At 45.5% G+C, this 15,044-nt stretch overlaps 1 protein-coding gene across 1 annotated transcript in view; it reads left to right on the top strand.

Moving 5' to 3' along the window:
* Positions 1–15,044, top strand: part of BAALC (BAALC binder of MAP3K1 and KLF4) — an 83,652-nt gene that overhangs the window by 59,752 nt on the left and 8,856 nt on the right. The window contains exon 2 of the mRNA XM_024129981.1: positions 10,281–10,447. Coding sequence (XP_023985749.1) covers positions 10,281–10,447 — 167 coding nt within the window. The remainder of the gene's footprint in view (positions 1–10,280; positions 10,448–15,044) is intronic.

Below are 15,044 nucleotides of genomic sequence, written 5' to 3'. Positions count from 1 at the left end.
AGATGGGACTTTCCTTCCTTCTCGTGGTCCTTTCCGTTCCAGCTGTTGCTCTCAGCAGGCGTCTTTCTTGCACGCTGCTGGGTACCACGGTGGCGGAGCCAATTTCCACCACCAAGCCCCACGGCCAGGGGCAGATGTGACGACAGGCTGGTGATTCATCTCCAGTGCCCTCCTAGTCAGGACCCATGACCTTTGGGGACTGTGAGGCTAGTACTGCAGGTGTCCGTATAGGCTTGAAATCCACCGGTCAATCCCTCTCCCTGACTATTGCTGTTCAAATCCAAATGTGCGTCATTCTCTCTAGACAGTATAACATTCCAAAATGTGTTGCTCACCATTTTTTAAATTACAGCTTCATTGAGCTATAATTCACATACCATACAATTGACCTATTTCAAGTGTACAAGTAAATGGTTTTTCGTATAGTCTCAGAGCTCTGAAACCATCCCCACAATTTTAGGACATTTTCATCACCTTAAAAAAAATGCTGTGTCTATTAACAGTCACTCCTCATCCCCGCCACCCAACCACCCCAGTTCCAGGCAACCACTAATTTACGTTTCTGTCTGTAGATTTGCCTCTTTCTGAACGTTTCATGTAAATGGAATCATACCATATGTGGCCTTCTGTAACTGGCTTCTTTCACTTAGCATAATGTTTTCAAGGTTTACCAATGTTGCAGCATGTATCAGTATTTCATTTTGTTTGCTGCCAAATAATAGTCTACTGTAGGTATATACCTATTTTATTTATCCATCCATCAATTGGTGGAAATTTAGGGTATTTCAACTTTTTGTCTATTATGAATAATGCTGCTGTGAACACTCATGTGCACGTCTTTGTGTGGACGTACGTTTTCACTTCTCTTGGGTATATACTTAGGAGTGCAATTTCAGGGTCGTATGGTATCTATGTCTAATCCTTGAAGGATCTGCCAGGCTGATTTCTGAAGTGGCTGCACCATTTTACATTCCCACCAGCAGTGTATGAAGGTTCCAACTTCTCCACGTCTTCGTGAACGCTTATTATCTGTCTTTTTTGTAGCCATTCCAGTGGTTGTGAAGTGATACCTCATTGTGATTTTGATTTGTATCTTCCTGATAGCTAGTGCTGTTGAACATATTTTCATGTGCTTATTAACTATTTGCATATCTTTTTTGGAGAAACGTCTGTTCACCTCCTTTGCCTACGTTTTAATTGGGTTATTTGTCTTTTTATTGTTGAGTTGTATGGGTTTTGGGGAGTAAGAATCCCTTACCAGATACATAATTTCAAAAATTGTTCTCCTGTTCTGTGAACTGTCGTCTCGCTTTACTCATGGTGTCCTCTGGAGTACAAAAGTTTTAAATTTTGATAATCTGCAATTTATCTACTTTTTGTTCTTCTTGCTTGTGCTTTTGGGGTCATTTTTAAGCAAACATTGCCTAATCCAAGGCCATGAAAATTTATGCCTGTGTTTTCTTTTAAGTGTTTAATAGTTTAAGCAATTACGTTTGGCAATTCTTTGATCCACTTTGGGTTAACTTTTGTATATATCGCGAGGTGGGGTTCCAATTTCGATCTTTTGCGTGTAGATATTCAGTTATCCTACACACTTGAAAAAAACAGTTCTTTCCCCATTGAATTGGTTTGGCACCCTTGCCCAAAATCAATTGACAGTAAATGTAAGGGTTGCTCACCATTTTTAAGGGTTTTCTTATACTAGCCATACAAAAAGTTTTCGTATAAGCCTCGTACACATCGTGTATGTTCAGAAATTACCCATCAGATTGAAGAAATGACAGACACCTTCCTATTCTAGTTCATTTTGAAAAATGAGGAAACATTTTCTCGGTAAGTGGCTGGGTATTTGCAGTTTATTTAATTTATAACTCAGTTCACACAGAATTACCATCACCTGTGTGTTCCGAGCCTGAGCCCAGATAGTGTTTGATGAGCCAGAATTTTATCTGATGTGACTTTAGGAGATTCTTCCCAAACAGACTGCTAATGACTTATACTTTGGATTTTGATCATTGAGGGAATGACTTGCAGGTGGTTTCAGTGACTTTGAAATCTGTGATCACCTTCACGGAGGGCTAAGGAGGAATAGCCCCTTGTCCTGCTCCCCACCTGGCTTCTGGCTATCATCTTTAACTTCTATGCTCTGCCCCTCTCCCAGCTCCATTTACAAAATAGCAAGAAACTGGCAAGAAGTCCTTGGCTGCAATTTATCATCAAGCTTTGGACACAGCTGTTTGCCATCTTTTGGCAAAGTCAGTGATTTGGCTTGTCTTCTGGGTGGAATGAACACTCTGTGAAGGGTGTCCAAAAAAGACATACCCTAGGGGCACACAAATGTCCCTCAATTTACTACCACTGTGGAGAGAAATAGAGATGGACATTTTTCAGGCAACCTTCAAAACCAGTAGGAGTGTTGATCTCTATGTCAGGAGCCTACAAGTGTAGTCTTTAGAATTCCCTGCTTCAGAATCACTGGAGGTGAGGAAGGATGGAAAGAACTTGTTAAAATGCATGTTCCTGGGCCCCTACTGAATCAGGAGTTCTGGGGATTAGATGTAAGGATCTGTATTTTTAAAGACACTTCGGGTGGCTCTCATGCACACTAAAATTTGAGAACTGCCTGCTTGGGAGTTTTTCCTCAAAGGAAATGTGAATACTTACTAAGACCACAAACTTTGGAAATATACGTAACCTGAGTTAAACTTCAGTTTCTCTCTCCTATAAAATAAGGGTCGCTCCTCCATGCACTAGGCATGAGAGGGGTGGTGTGGAGTAGAGATGCAGATGGAGATCGGGGTCTAGTACAATGCAACTTTCACAACAATGTCCCCCCAGTCTGGGGCACTTGGCACCCAGTAGGGTTGCCAGATAAAATTCAGGACACCCAATTAAACTTGAATTTCAGAAAAGCAACAGCAATGTTTTAGTATAAGTGTGGCAGCAATGCTGAGGTGAGTTTCCAGGGTCCAGGGGTTGGTGGAACAAGCTCCATAGAAGGATTTGGGACATTGTTCCTTGATTGATAGCCTCTGTGTGTCAACCTCTAGCCCTTCCAGATGTTCTTTGAGCACCTCAGATCATTTAAATGAGTCACTTTTCTACTTTAATTCACTGGTGTCCATTTTTGTTGCTTGCAGCTATGCACTCTGACTGATACAGCATCTGTACCTCCCTACTTAGAAACTTACCATCTGTTCTCTCTTCCTACCACTCCTCTGAGCTCTCCTTGAAGTCCTCAAGAACTTCCTAATGGCACAACCTCCCTGGATTTTCTTGGTTCTCTACCCTTTTCTGGTGGAGGAGTGTATAGAGGACACGGTGCACCGGTGGAAACCCTGCCAGGAGGGAGCTAGGAAAATAAAGACCCGACCTGAGAATGCTGCTGAAGAGCCTTCACCTCAGTATCTAGTGATGCCCATTGGCAAACCCAACTAGAAGCCAGTGGGCAAGGGAGCCTGTTAATATGGTGCTTTCAAGTCAGTGTTCTGGGACCTGGAGCAGGGTGAAGAGGAGGGGAGAGTGAGTGTGGAGGGGCAGACAGAACATATCCAGCATGCAGGGTATATATGCTGTCTTAGGTTTGGTTCTCTAGAAGCAGAGCCCGACATGGGGATTTTATGCGAGTGACTCCTGGAGATGCTCCTTGGAAAAGAACCGTGTGAGGGAGGGAACAAGGGAAGCAGGATGGGCCAGGGGCGGGAGCTGGGCAAAGATGCAGTTTCAGGATCAGCCTAGCCCCCACCTGATCCCCTGAGTTACTCTGGAGAAAAGTTGCTTTGTAGAAATTGTCCTGCTCAGGGGCAAGGGGGCTGGGCTGTCGTACACACACCTCTCCCCCACCTATCCCACCCACACACTTTTAGACACTTATTGGCCATGGGCTGTACCTGACATCATCAGCCAAGCCTCTGCCCGTGAGGGGGCCTCCTTTGGCCAAGGACAAGCCTTAGGAGAAGAGGGCAGGCATGAGCTATCAGCCACCAGCATCCACCACAGCTGGGGGATGCGTGCAGGGGTCGGGTCACCATCTTGAAATTCTTAATAATTTTGTCTTTGAATTTGTGTTTTGTATGTGAAATACTGTGGAACAATGGCACGTGAGCCAGGGGCTTGGAGCTCTTAATCATGCCTGGTCTCACTTCCTGTTGCCTCTCTGCTTCCCTCGATGTGTTCTCCACTGTCTGCTCTTGGCCCCTGGTGCCCTCAGCCTCCCCTTCCTGCCTTGCCACCTTCCTCCTGGGTCAACAACTGGGTTGCCTTGTGGGGGAGGGGGGAAGGGAGCTGTGTTCCATGTCCTCTAACCCCCTTCAGGACCTGGCCATGGGCAAAGGGGAGGACTGGGGTCAGGTTTGCATCTTGAAGTGCCTTAGGGTGGGACACAGTGGGGGTCATCTGGACGCAAGCTGGAAGCACCGTGGTGCATTCAGTGGATGGCTCAGTAGGGCCTCTTACCTGCCCTCAACCCAGGTACCAAGTTATGACCCACAGAGAAAATGGTAACATCCACATGGCCCCTTGCGGTAAACAAGGCAGTACTGGCCAATGTTGAATCCCACTCGGCAGCCCCAAGGGCAGGAAGCACCCTACACTTAGGTAAGCAAGGTATCTGTCTTGGTCTTGTGCTTTAGAGACGCCGCTTTCTGCCCACCGCCCCCAGGCTCCACCCTTCCATACAGGGCAAGTTATCCAGGGGCCAAGGGATCATACCTACCAAAGCCTCCATCCCTCCTTCAGGACCAGTTGCCTTTTTTCCCTCAGTCCATCACAGACAAGTATGTGATCCTATGTGCGTGATTAATACACAGCTCACAGCACTTGTGACTCAACATGTGGGTTTGACAGCACTGGTACTGGTCTTATACCCTCTTCGATCAGATAAGTTCAATCTTGGGTGTTCCAGCAATGTCAGATTGCCATAGATATTTCCAAATGCTTGTGTTCAGTTTTTATACTTATCCCACAGCAGACCAGTAACAACAGTTTGCCTGGACCACAATGAGAAGCTCTATTTTATTTATATTTCTTTATCTATCTATCTATCTATCTATCTATCTATCTATCTATCTATCTATCTATCTATCTATCTATCTATGCATGCCATGCTGCATGGCTTGCGGGGTCTTAGTTCCCAGAGCAGGGACTGAACCCGGACCCACAGCAGTGAAAGCGCTGAGTCCTAACCACTGGACCACTAGGGAAGTCCCAAAGCTCTGTTTTAGACTCTTCTGTGGGTGCCAGGACCCTGGAATTACCAGCCCAAATCACACCAAACCTGCTTCCAGGGTCTTCATGGGCCTCTTCGCCTGCTTCATTCTCTGGGTTTGCACTCCCCTAGGCCAAGGGACAGCTGTCTGCAGGAGCAGTGGGGATGGAGATTGAGTATGTGTGCTGGGGTGTCTATACACACGCATTTGAGGCACTGTTGGTACAGGATGGTGGGAGGATGGGAAGAGAAGGGGGGCAGGCTGCCAGCTGGTGGAGGAAGAGGGCACAAAGATTTGGGGCGAGCCCAGCTGAAGGAATCCATTTCTCTGCACATCTGGAACTTAATCACAGTGCATGCCAGTCAGGAAACTTTGGACCAGACATCTTCTATTGTGACTTACAATGCTTTGAATTCTGATTTCTATCCCATGGCCATGGTCGAGAGCCTGCGCTTTGCAGAGCAGGTGGGTGACATGTGGACATGTGTGTCCTTTGGATCATTACCCCCTCAGCTGCGTTGGGACTGCAGCCTCATCAGTTCTGCTCCCCCCTCCCTTAGTATATCAGATACACTGTGCCTGCCTCATGGCAAATAATTCCTCAACACCCTGGGAAAGGATTTTGTTTGTTTTCCTTAAGTTTGATTGAAAGCAAACCTAGGCTAACACCCCAAAAGTAAGATAGGCAAATGACTTGACAATTAAAAAACACATACACGCAATTAGCCAACAGGCACATAAATAATATCTCTAGTAAATCAAGAAGTATAAACCAAAGCAATGAGATAATTTATTTTGCCTCTTAAATTGGCAAAGATAAGAAGCAAGAAAACGTTCAGTGTTTGTGAGGGTTTTGGGAACATTGCCATTTCATATACTGTTAGCAGAAGGGCAATAGGGTGATTGGAGAAAGACTTATAGAGATAAATCTGGCAGTGAATTGCAAAAGACTTTAAAATGTGTCTTTAAAAAGACTTTAAAGACTTTTCAATGTCTTTTGAAATCTTGAAGACGTTGCATAATTTCCTTACATCTGTTAGTTGCTGATGAAAAGCCTGATGTCAATCTCATTCTTGATTTTTTTTCCCTCTTATGAAACTTTTCTTGTTATCAATGACATTCTGAAATTTACTAAGATCTGTCTGGGTTGCGTTTTTCTTTTTATTTGTCCTGCCAAGTGCTTGGTAGGCTATTTCATATATATTTTTTAAATTTTATTGAAGTATAGTTGATTTACAATGTTGTGTTAATTTCTGCTGTACAGCAAAATGGCTCAGTTATACATATATATTCTTTTTCATATTCTTTTCCATTATGGTTTATCACAGGATGTTGAATATAGTTCCCTGTGCTATAGAGTAGGACCTTGTTGTTTATCCATCCTATATATACTAGTTTGCATCTGCTAATCCCCAACTCCCAGTCCTTCCTTCTCCCACCTGTCCTCCCCCTTGGCAATCACACGATTGTTCTCTATGTCTGTGAGTCGGTTTCTGTTTCATAGATATGTTCACTTGTGGGGTATTTTACATTCCACATATAAGTGATATCGTATGATATTTGTCTTTCTCTTTCTGACTTCACTAAGTGTGATAATCTCTAGGTCCATCCATGTTGCCATTATTTCATTCTTTTTTATGGCTGAGTGACATCTCACTGTATATATATATGTCACATTTTCTTTATCTATTCATCTGTCGATGGACATTTAGGTTGTTTCCATGTCTTGGCTATTGTAAATAGTGCCGCTGTGAACATAAGAGTGCATGTATCTTTTTGAATTATAGTTTTGTCTGGGTATATGCCCAAGATTGGGATTTCTGGATCACATGGCAACTCTATTCTTAGTTTTTCGAGGAACCGCCATACTATTTTTCATAGTGGCCGCACCAATTTACATTCCCTTGGTAGGCTATTTCAGTTTGGGCTCTCATGTCTTTCTTTAGTTCTGAGAAATACTAAGTATTATTTCTGTGGGTATTGCTTCTGCTAAATTTTTTTCTGCTTCTGCTTCTGGAACTCCTCTTAGATTAAGGTTGTAATTTCTGGATTTCTATTCTGTGTTTTTTTTGTTTTTTTGTGTGTTTTTTTTGTTTTTTGTGGTATGCAGGCCTCTCACTGCTGCGGCCTCTCCCACCGCGGAGCACAGGCTCCGGACGCACAGGCTCAGTGACCATGGCTCACGGGCCCAGCCCCTCTGTGGCATGCGGGATCCTCCTGGACCGGGGCACGAACCCGCGTCCCCTGCATCGGCAGGCAGACTCCCAACCACTGCACCACCAGGGAAGCCCCTATTCTGTGTTTCTTAATGTGTTTTTCATACGTTCACTTAACCCTTCCAGGAGAATTCCTTGGCTTGCTCTTCCAGTTCACCAAATTTCTCTTTAGCTGGGCCTGTCCTGCTATTCAGCTTCTCTATTGAGTTTTTAAAATTCATTTCAACAGTTAAAACTATTATTTCAGGGACTTCCCTGATGGCACAGTGGTTAAGAATCCGCCTGCCAATGCAGGGGAGACGGGTTCAGTCCCTGGTCCGGGAAGATCCCACATGCTGCGGAGCAACTAAGCCCATGCGCCACAACTACTGAAGCCTGCACACCTAGAGCCTGTGTTCTGCAACAAGAGAAGCCACCGCAATGAGAAGCCCGCGCACCACAATGAAGAGTAGCCCCCGCTCCCTGCAACTAGAGAAAGCTCACGCGCAGCAACGAAGACCCAACACAGCCAAAAATAAATAAATAAATAAAATTTTTTTAAACCGAAACTATTATTCCAAATATTTCTAATTGAACCTTTTTGGTCACTCTTGTCCTCATATTATCTTCCCTTATTTTTCTGAGCAGATTAAATACACTTACTTAAAATTCTGTACTACATCCTGTATTAATTCCATTTCCTTTGAGGTCTCCATTATAGAGTTTGTTGTCTCTCTTTTTTGGTGTTGACCTTCTCCAACTGTTTGTATATTCTTATTTTTGTACTAATTTCTGTCACTGAAATTTCCTGTTAGAACATCAGCTGCATCTATTTAAGAAGCCAGCTTGGAAGGCAAGGATGGAAACAACTATTGGCTTACTCTACTGGTACTGTTTTCAGAAAGCCAGCCTTCTTGGCATGCCTTTTCTCTTTCTCTCAGGTGTCACTAGCCCCTGAGAGCACTGCCCTTCTCTCCGAGCCAAGGCCCTCTCTGTGCTGTTTCTACTCACTATACTTCTGACACCAAATGTGTGGGGGTTTATCCCCCAAATCAACCAATTCTCCAACTCTCCAGACACCAACTGGGTGTCCTATGACTCAATTCAATTCTGACACTAACTACCTGGGGTTAGCACAGACCCACAGGTTAAGGGCCCAGTCCCCCAAGACTGCCTCTCCCACACTTCAGACACCAGTTGCAAGTGCCAGGCTGCCACCTGTATTTCTGACCAGCTGGCTATAAATCAGGGTTCTCATACCCCCTCCTCAGGTTCAGTAATATGCTAGAATGACTCACAGAACTTAGGAACACTTTACTTATGTATACCAGATTATTGTAAAAGATATTATAAATGATACAAATGAGCAGCCAGATAAAGAGGTACATAGAACTCCAAAAGAGTTCCAAGTGCAGGAGCTTCAGACAAGCTTCTGATGCTGTGGAGTTGGCGTGTGCCACCCTCCCAGCACATATATGCTTTCGCCAACCTGGAAGCTCCCCAAACGTTGTCACTTAGGGATTTTTATGGAGGTTTCATCATGAGGCATCATCAATTACTAACTCAATCTCCAGCCCCTCTCCCCTCCCCAGAGGTTGGAAGGTGGGGCTGAAAGTTCCAAGCTCCTAATCGAGGTTAGGTCTTCCTGGCAACCAGCCCCCATGTGAAGCTACTAGGGGGCCACCAGGAGTTGCCTTGTTATAACAAGTAGGGCTCCTCTCTGTCCTCTCACTCATGAAATTCCAAGGAATTTGGGAGCTCTGGGTCATGAAGTGCGAGCAAGTACCAAATGTTGTAACAAAAGATGCTGCTGTCACCCCTGTTACTCGGGAAATGGCAAGAGTTTTAGGAACTCTCTGCCAGGAACTGGGGACAAAGACCAAATATATATTTCTTTTTATATCACAATGTCCTACTCTCACAGACTGCTCTGTCATTGCTGACTGGCCTCAGCTGGTGGAGGAGTAGAATGACTGACCGACCTGGCCGCCCTTGGCCTCCCTGTGGCCATGACAGAGCCTCTGCTGGCTTCTCGTCTCCCACTTGGCACTCGCCCTTATGCTCCCTGGGCCGCCTTTTATCTTTTCAATCAGATACTCTTTATCCATGAATTTCTCTCTGTAGTCCTCCTCTTGCTTTTCTTTTTTTTTTTTTTTTTTTTTTTTTTTTTTTGGCCATGCCACGTGGCTTGTGAGATCTCAGTTCCTTGACCAGACCAGGGGTTGAACCCATGCCCTTGGCATCGTAAGTGCAGGGTCCTAACCACTGGACTGCCAGGGAATTCGCTCCTCTTGCTTTTCAATGAGGCTATATTTAAACTTCATTCTATCATTTCTTGGCATTTCATGGAAGGAACACATGCTGAGTCCAATACCTTGAGGTGGAATTATGTAAAAAACGATATATAACCTTCAAACCAGTAACCCACTTCTAGGAATTTATCCTAAGGAAGTAATTAAGAATAAAGCTTTAACCCCAAGGAGTTTCATCACAGTAACATTTGATATGAAAAAGTAAAAACAGAGATCCAATTAGAGGGGTTTAGTTAAATAAATGGTGACACATCCATACAATGACAGAGTAAGTATGTGAAAAATAACATGGCAGAATATTTAAGGGTATGGAAAAAGGTCATTGATGTATTATTAAGTAAAAATTTCAGGTTACAAAATTATTTTAAAGTCTCATTTATGTAAAAAAAACAAAAACAAAAAACCCCACACATGTTCTTATAGAAAATGGTAGCTCTGCATGGTGGGATTTCTGCTTGACTTTTTTTTCTTCTTTTTGGCTGCCTTTTTTTCCACACTCTTGGAGATTGTTTTCAGTAACTGCTCTGTGCAAGACTCTAGTCGCATCCTCTGCTTCCCTCCCCCAGGTGGGCTGGAAGATGGCGTGTCCTCCAACAGTGTGCCCCGATCGACAGCCCCAAGTGGAATATCCAACCCAGAGAAGAAGATGAGCTGTGGGGCCCAGTGCCCAAATCCCCAGGGCCTCAGCTCAGACCCCCTGACCCAGAAACAGAATGGCCTCCGGACCACAGAGGTAGGTCACAGCCACAAAACAGACTTGGTGCCGGACACAGGGGGAGAAGGTTGCTTCAGGGCAGAGCCAAGCTGAGACAGCACCCAGGGAAGGAGCAGTGACAGCTCACCTTGCCAAAGGAAATTCTCCACCCACCCGTGTGAAAATTGTTGCAAAGAAAATAGCAAGGCTCCACCTCCCACCCCCTGCCTCGAGGGTTGCTGTGTTTTGTTGAATCAGCGGAAATGGGTCCTTGATATTTGCGCTCTAAAGGAAGTGTGTGTTTGTTTAAATACAGCTTTGTTCAAGGACCTCCTTTGCTGTGGCGGCTCTCAGCATCTTGGTAGTGAGGTCTGTACTGGCTACAGGAATGAGTCTCGGGCCAGGCAGTCTGCCAGCTCAGGGGTTGGCAGGGAAGAAGATCTGCATGGCAGGAGACAGGCTTGGTGTTCTACCTCACACCCTCCAGCCAGGTGGGCAGTTGGGGGGGTCTGCAAGGGGGGTTCTTGTTGCAGAATGTGGTGACAGCATCACCCCACACGGTTGCTGTTGGAGATGAGGCAGGGCTACGTGGACCTAGCTGGCATCCTGTCTGATTCTTTCTCTTCTCTCAGAGCTGTGGTTGGGAAGTGCTCTTCCTGCCGCCCCAACCGCTCCTTGGCAGACCAGCGCAGCGGTCTGCCGTCTCCTCCTCTCCCCACTCCGTTCCTTCCTCTCGCTTCCTCATCTTCCCCATCGCCTCCCCATCTTCAAAGTCCACTACTTACCCAATACTCCAAATCCATTTTTCCCCTCTCCCCTGTCAAAACTCACTGGTCCTGTCCCTCAGGCCAGCGCCATCTGTTTTCTGAGGATCCAACAAGGTTATCTAATGATGGAATTCTTGCCCACATCAGTGAGTTCCCTTTCTAAGCTTTGGTCAGAAAACCTGTTGCCAATTCAATTAACTAAGTAGCTTTGCAGGAATCACTCAGTCTCCCAGAGTCTCAGGTTCTTTATCCACACAATGGACATAGTACCAAGATGAGAGAACAGATGGGCCTTTTCTTTGGGAAGTGCTGTGAGAAAGGCAGTAAGGCACCCAGCACCACAAGCCAATGAAAGGAAACGCTGATGATGGCTCTTCAGACATGCAGAAGGTCATGGGGCGGGGGGGTAGATCCGAGGGCAGCAGTGGCCTTCCTGGTGTCCTGTATTGCCTGCTTTGTCTGTGCATAAGCTGGCCTTCTAGAGGCCCAAGCATCATTGCCATCTCCCAAGGCAGTCTGGGCCCCACAGAACTATGCTCAGAAGCTTGGTCATTGCTCTAGGGCAGGCCCTGACTTTTGTACCCTAACCTCCTCCCCACACTGTGCCCTCACCTTTTGAGCCAAGATGTTCCATGAATGGGAGGAAGTGGCTTTGCCTGTCACATGCTTGCTTTCCAACCTCACTTCCGTCATCCATCACTTTAAAGTTGTGTTCTGCAATTTACAAAGCGCTTTTAGTTCTGCTGGCTCATTGAATCCTCCCAAGAGCATGTAAAGTAAGCGTCATCCCATTTCAGAGACAAGGAAACTGAGATGCACTTGATTGATGACATGAATAGGTCATATAAGTGCTAGAGATGGGTGTTGGTAACTTTAAATTGAAACAGGTGACTATTAGAAAAGTGGAGCATAGAGATCGTAAAGTACTTTTTTGTCAAAGAATAATGTATTAGTCAGCTAATGCCACAATAATGCTGCATGACAAAGCAAATCAACATTCAGTGGCTTAAAACAACCATCTTTTTCTCCTCACAATCAGCCACAATTTGAATGGCTAGGCCTGACTTCAGGCTCCAGGCTCCAGGTCTAGCTCAGTCTGTTCTGTGTATTTTATTCTGTGAATCAGGCTAAAAGAGCAGCAGCTCTCTGAGGTATATTATCATGGCTATGGCAGGAACCCAGAAAGGCAAACACATTTCATGTCTCTGCTCACACCATACCATCTAACCTCCTATTGGCCAAACCCAACATCAGTAGTACAAGGAAGTGTCCTCTGTCCCCAGTGGAGAGACAGCAAAGGATTAGGGGCAATAGTGCAATCTACCACATATAACATATATATAGAAAAATGTACAAGTCTGTCATAAGTTCAATGAATTTTAATAAGGTGACACACCCATATAACCATCTTCCATATGGAGACACAGAACAGTATCACTACTCCAAAAATCCCCTGTGTGCCCCTCACCACGGTGACTGGGATGTGCCAGTCACTATCCACACCCCAACAATATAACCACTCTTCTGACATCTAGCATTATAGACCAGTTTTGTTTATTTTTGACTTTTATAGATGGCATCATACAGTATTTGCTCTTTCGTGTCCGGCTTCTTTTGTTCAACATTATGCTAGTGAGAATCATCCATGTTGTTGTGAGTTGCAAAAATTTCCTCATTTTCATTGCTTTGTATATTTCATTAAATGAATATACCACAATTTAACCCTTCTACTTGAAGGACATTTGGGTTGTTTCCAGTTTGGGGCTATTGTGGACAATATAGCTGTTAACATTCTTGTACCCTTTGGTGGACATTCATTTCTCTGGGGTATATACCCAGGAGTAGAATTCCTGGCTCATAGGATGGGGATATATTTGACTTTAATAGATACTGACACAGTTTTCCAAAGTGGTTATACCACTTTACATGCTAACCGGCAGCAGATAAGTTCAAGTTATGGACCGTAAGAATTTAAGGCCAGTAAGTCGTGCTTAGTCCTGTCTTTCTTAGGCCCGTGAGAGCAGCCTTCTAGGTGCCGCCTGGGGTGCTAAGCACTTCCTTGTATTATCTCACTTGATCCTCACAATGACTCTACAGTGTTGATATTGTTGTCTCCAGTTCACAGATAATGGAGACTCGGGTGGCTCAGGAAAGCTGTCCGCACACCACACACGCGTGCACTCTGGGAGCTTGTGTGGTCGTTAAAATGGGGCCGGGTGGAGCCAGCCCGGCCCGGGCTCCAGCCACAGTGAAAACCGTGTCGCAGGGGAGTAAGGACCACGCACCTGACCAACACAGCACCAGGGGGCAGATGTCACACACTGATAAGCTGGCCACAAAACAAAATTGTGAAATTTTGTTTTCACGATTCAGTGAACAATGCTGTGTTGTAAGTATTTCCAAAATAAGATCAGGGAGCAGATAGCTTCAGATTTAAGCATTCAGACAATTGCTGAAATGCATCAGGGGTCTTCCCGATGACCTGAGACCTCACCAGCCACCAGGCATCCTGACTGCCTCAAAGGCAAAGGTTTCTACTTAAGGTGTCAGCTTACAAGACAAGTCAACCTCTGATTGACGCTTCTGTCAGCAGAGCTATCTCGTACCAACACAGATCTCAGCTGCCTAGAATCTGCCTAAGGAAAATAATTTTCTTCCTATTCCGTCCAGGGCCTTTGACATACTGTCTCTTCCTAGCTTGTTTCATACTCCAGGCTGGAGCTTCCTGCGTTTTCTGTGCCTGGCTCAGGCAGGGTCTGGCTTACCTCTTCTGGTCTGCCTTTGCTCCCCGCCAAGATGAACTATTAGCACTTCACCGCGTTCCCCTGGACATCATCGGGTCACCGGCTGATGGTTCTTGGGCACTTTGTTAAAAGCTTTCCTTCTCCAGAAGAACCCGTTCATAAAGCATGTATCCTCATGCACGTGTCTACACAGTGTTCCCGTTCAGCTTTATAGACCAAGTTTGTCCAGTCCTCACTGGGCCTGGAAAATGTCCTCCTCAGGTCCTATAAGCACTCTTTGGATTCCTTCATCTGATGTTCGTCCACTGAGTGCCATCTGGGTGCCAGGCACTGTTCTGATGCCAAGGACCCAAGAGCGGAACAGGCACACATGCCCTTTGCTCTGAAGCAGTTGTCAATTTTTTTTCTTTTTTGATGTTCTAGAAAGGCACAGTTTAATTTTTTGATGTTCTAGAAAGGCACAGTTTAATAAAATAGAGTCCTTGGTCTCAAGGAGTTCACAGTCTAGTAGAAGAGACACAGCAGTGCCTACACTATTATAACACACTGTGGTAAGTGCTATCATACAGGGGGTCATGTGATGCTGAGGGAGCCCCCAGGAGGGGCACCTCTTGCGTGCTCAGTACAGCACCTGGCACTTAGCAGGGGAGCAACAAAAGTCTGTCAAGGGATTGAATGAAGAAACCCAACCTGGATGTCAGAGAAAGCTTTCTGGGGGAAGAGAAGCCATATCTGAGAGCAGGAGAAGGAAGCGGGAGGGCTAGCCAGGTGAAAGTGGTGGACCAGGGTTGGGACGAAGGGGCACGTGATAGAGCAGCAGCATGGGCCTTGAACTCTCCCAGGTTCTGGAACATGTGCCCAGCTCAGGATGTTGTGCATAGTAGGTGCTCAGTGAAACCACGGGGACCCTGTAGGGTCTTCTCTTCAGGCCTCTGTTGTGCAACTTCAGGAAGCAGCTTCTACCACTCCCCTGCATTGTGTGCACAGGGCAGTCACAGCCTGCAATGCAGATGCTGCCTTTGGAGTTGAGCAATGTGGTGCTACTTCCTCGGAATCCACATGTCTCTGTCTGTCCTTTTTTTTTTTTTTTTTTTGGTGGTATGCGGGCCCCCCCCTTTTGTGGCC

The sequence above is a fragment of the Physeter macrocephalus genome, chromosome 15, assembly GCF_002837175.3.
Source record: "Physeter macrocephalus isolate SW-GA chromosome 15, ASM283717v5, whole genome shotgun sequence".
In the NCBI taxonomy this organism is placed as follows: domain Eukaryota; kingdom Metazoa; phylum Chordata; class Mammalia; order Artiodactyla; family Physeteridae; genus Physeter; species Physeter macrocephalus.
Note: the sequence above shows the minus strand (reverse complement) of the source record. Positions and strands in the feature narration are given on the sequence as shown.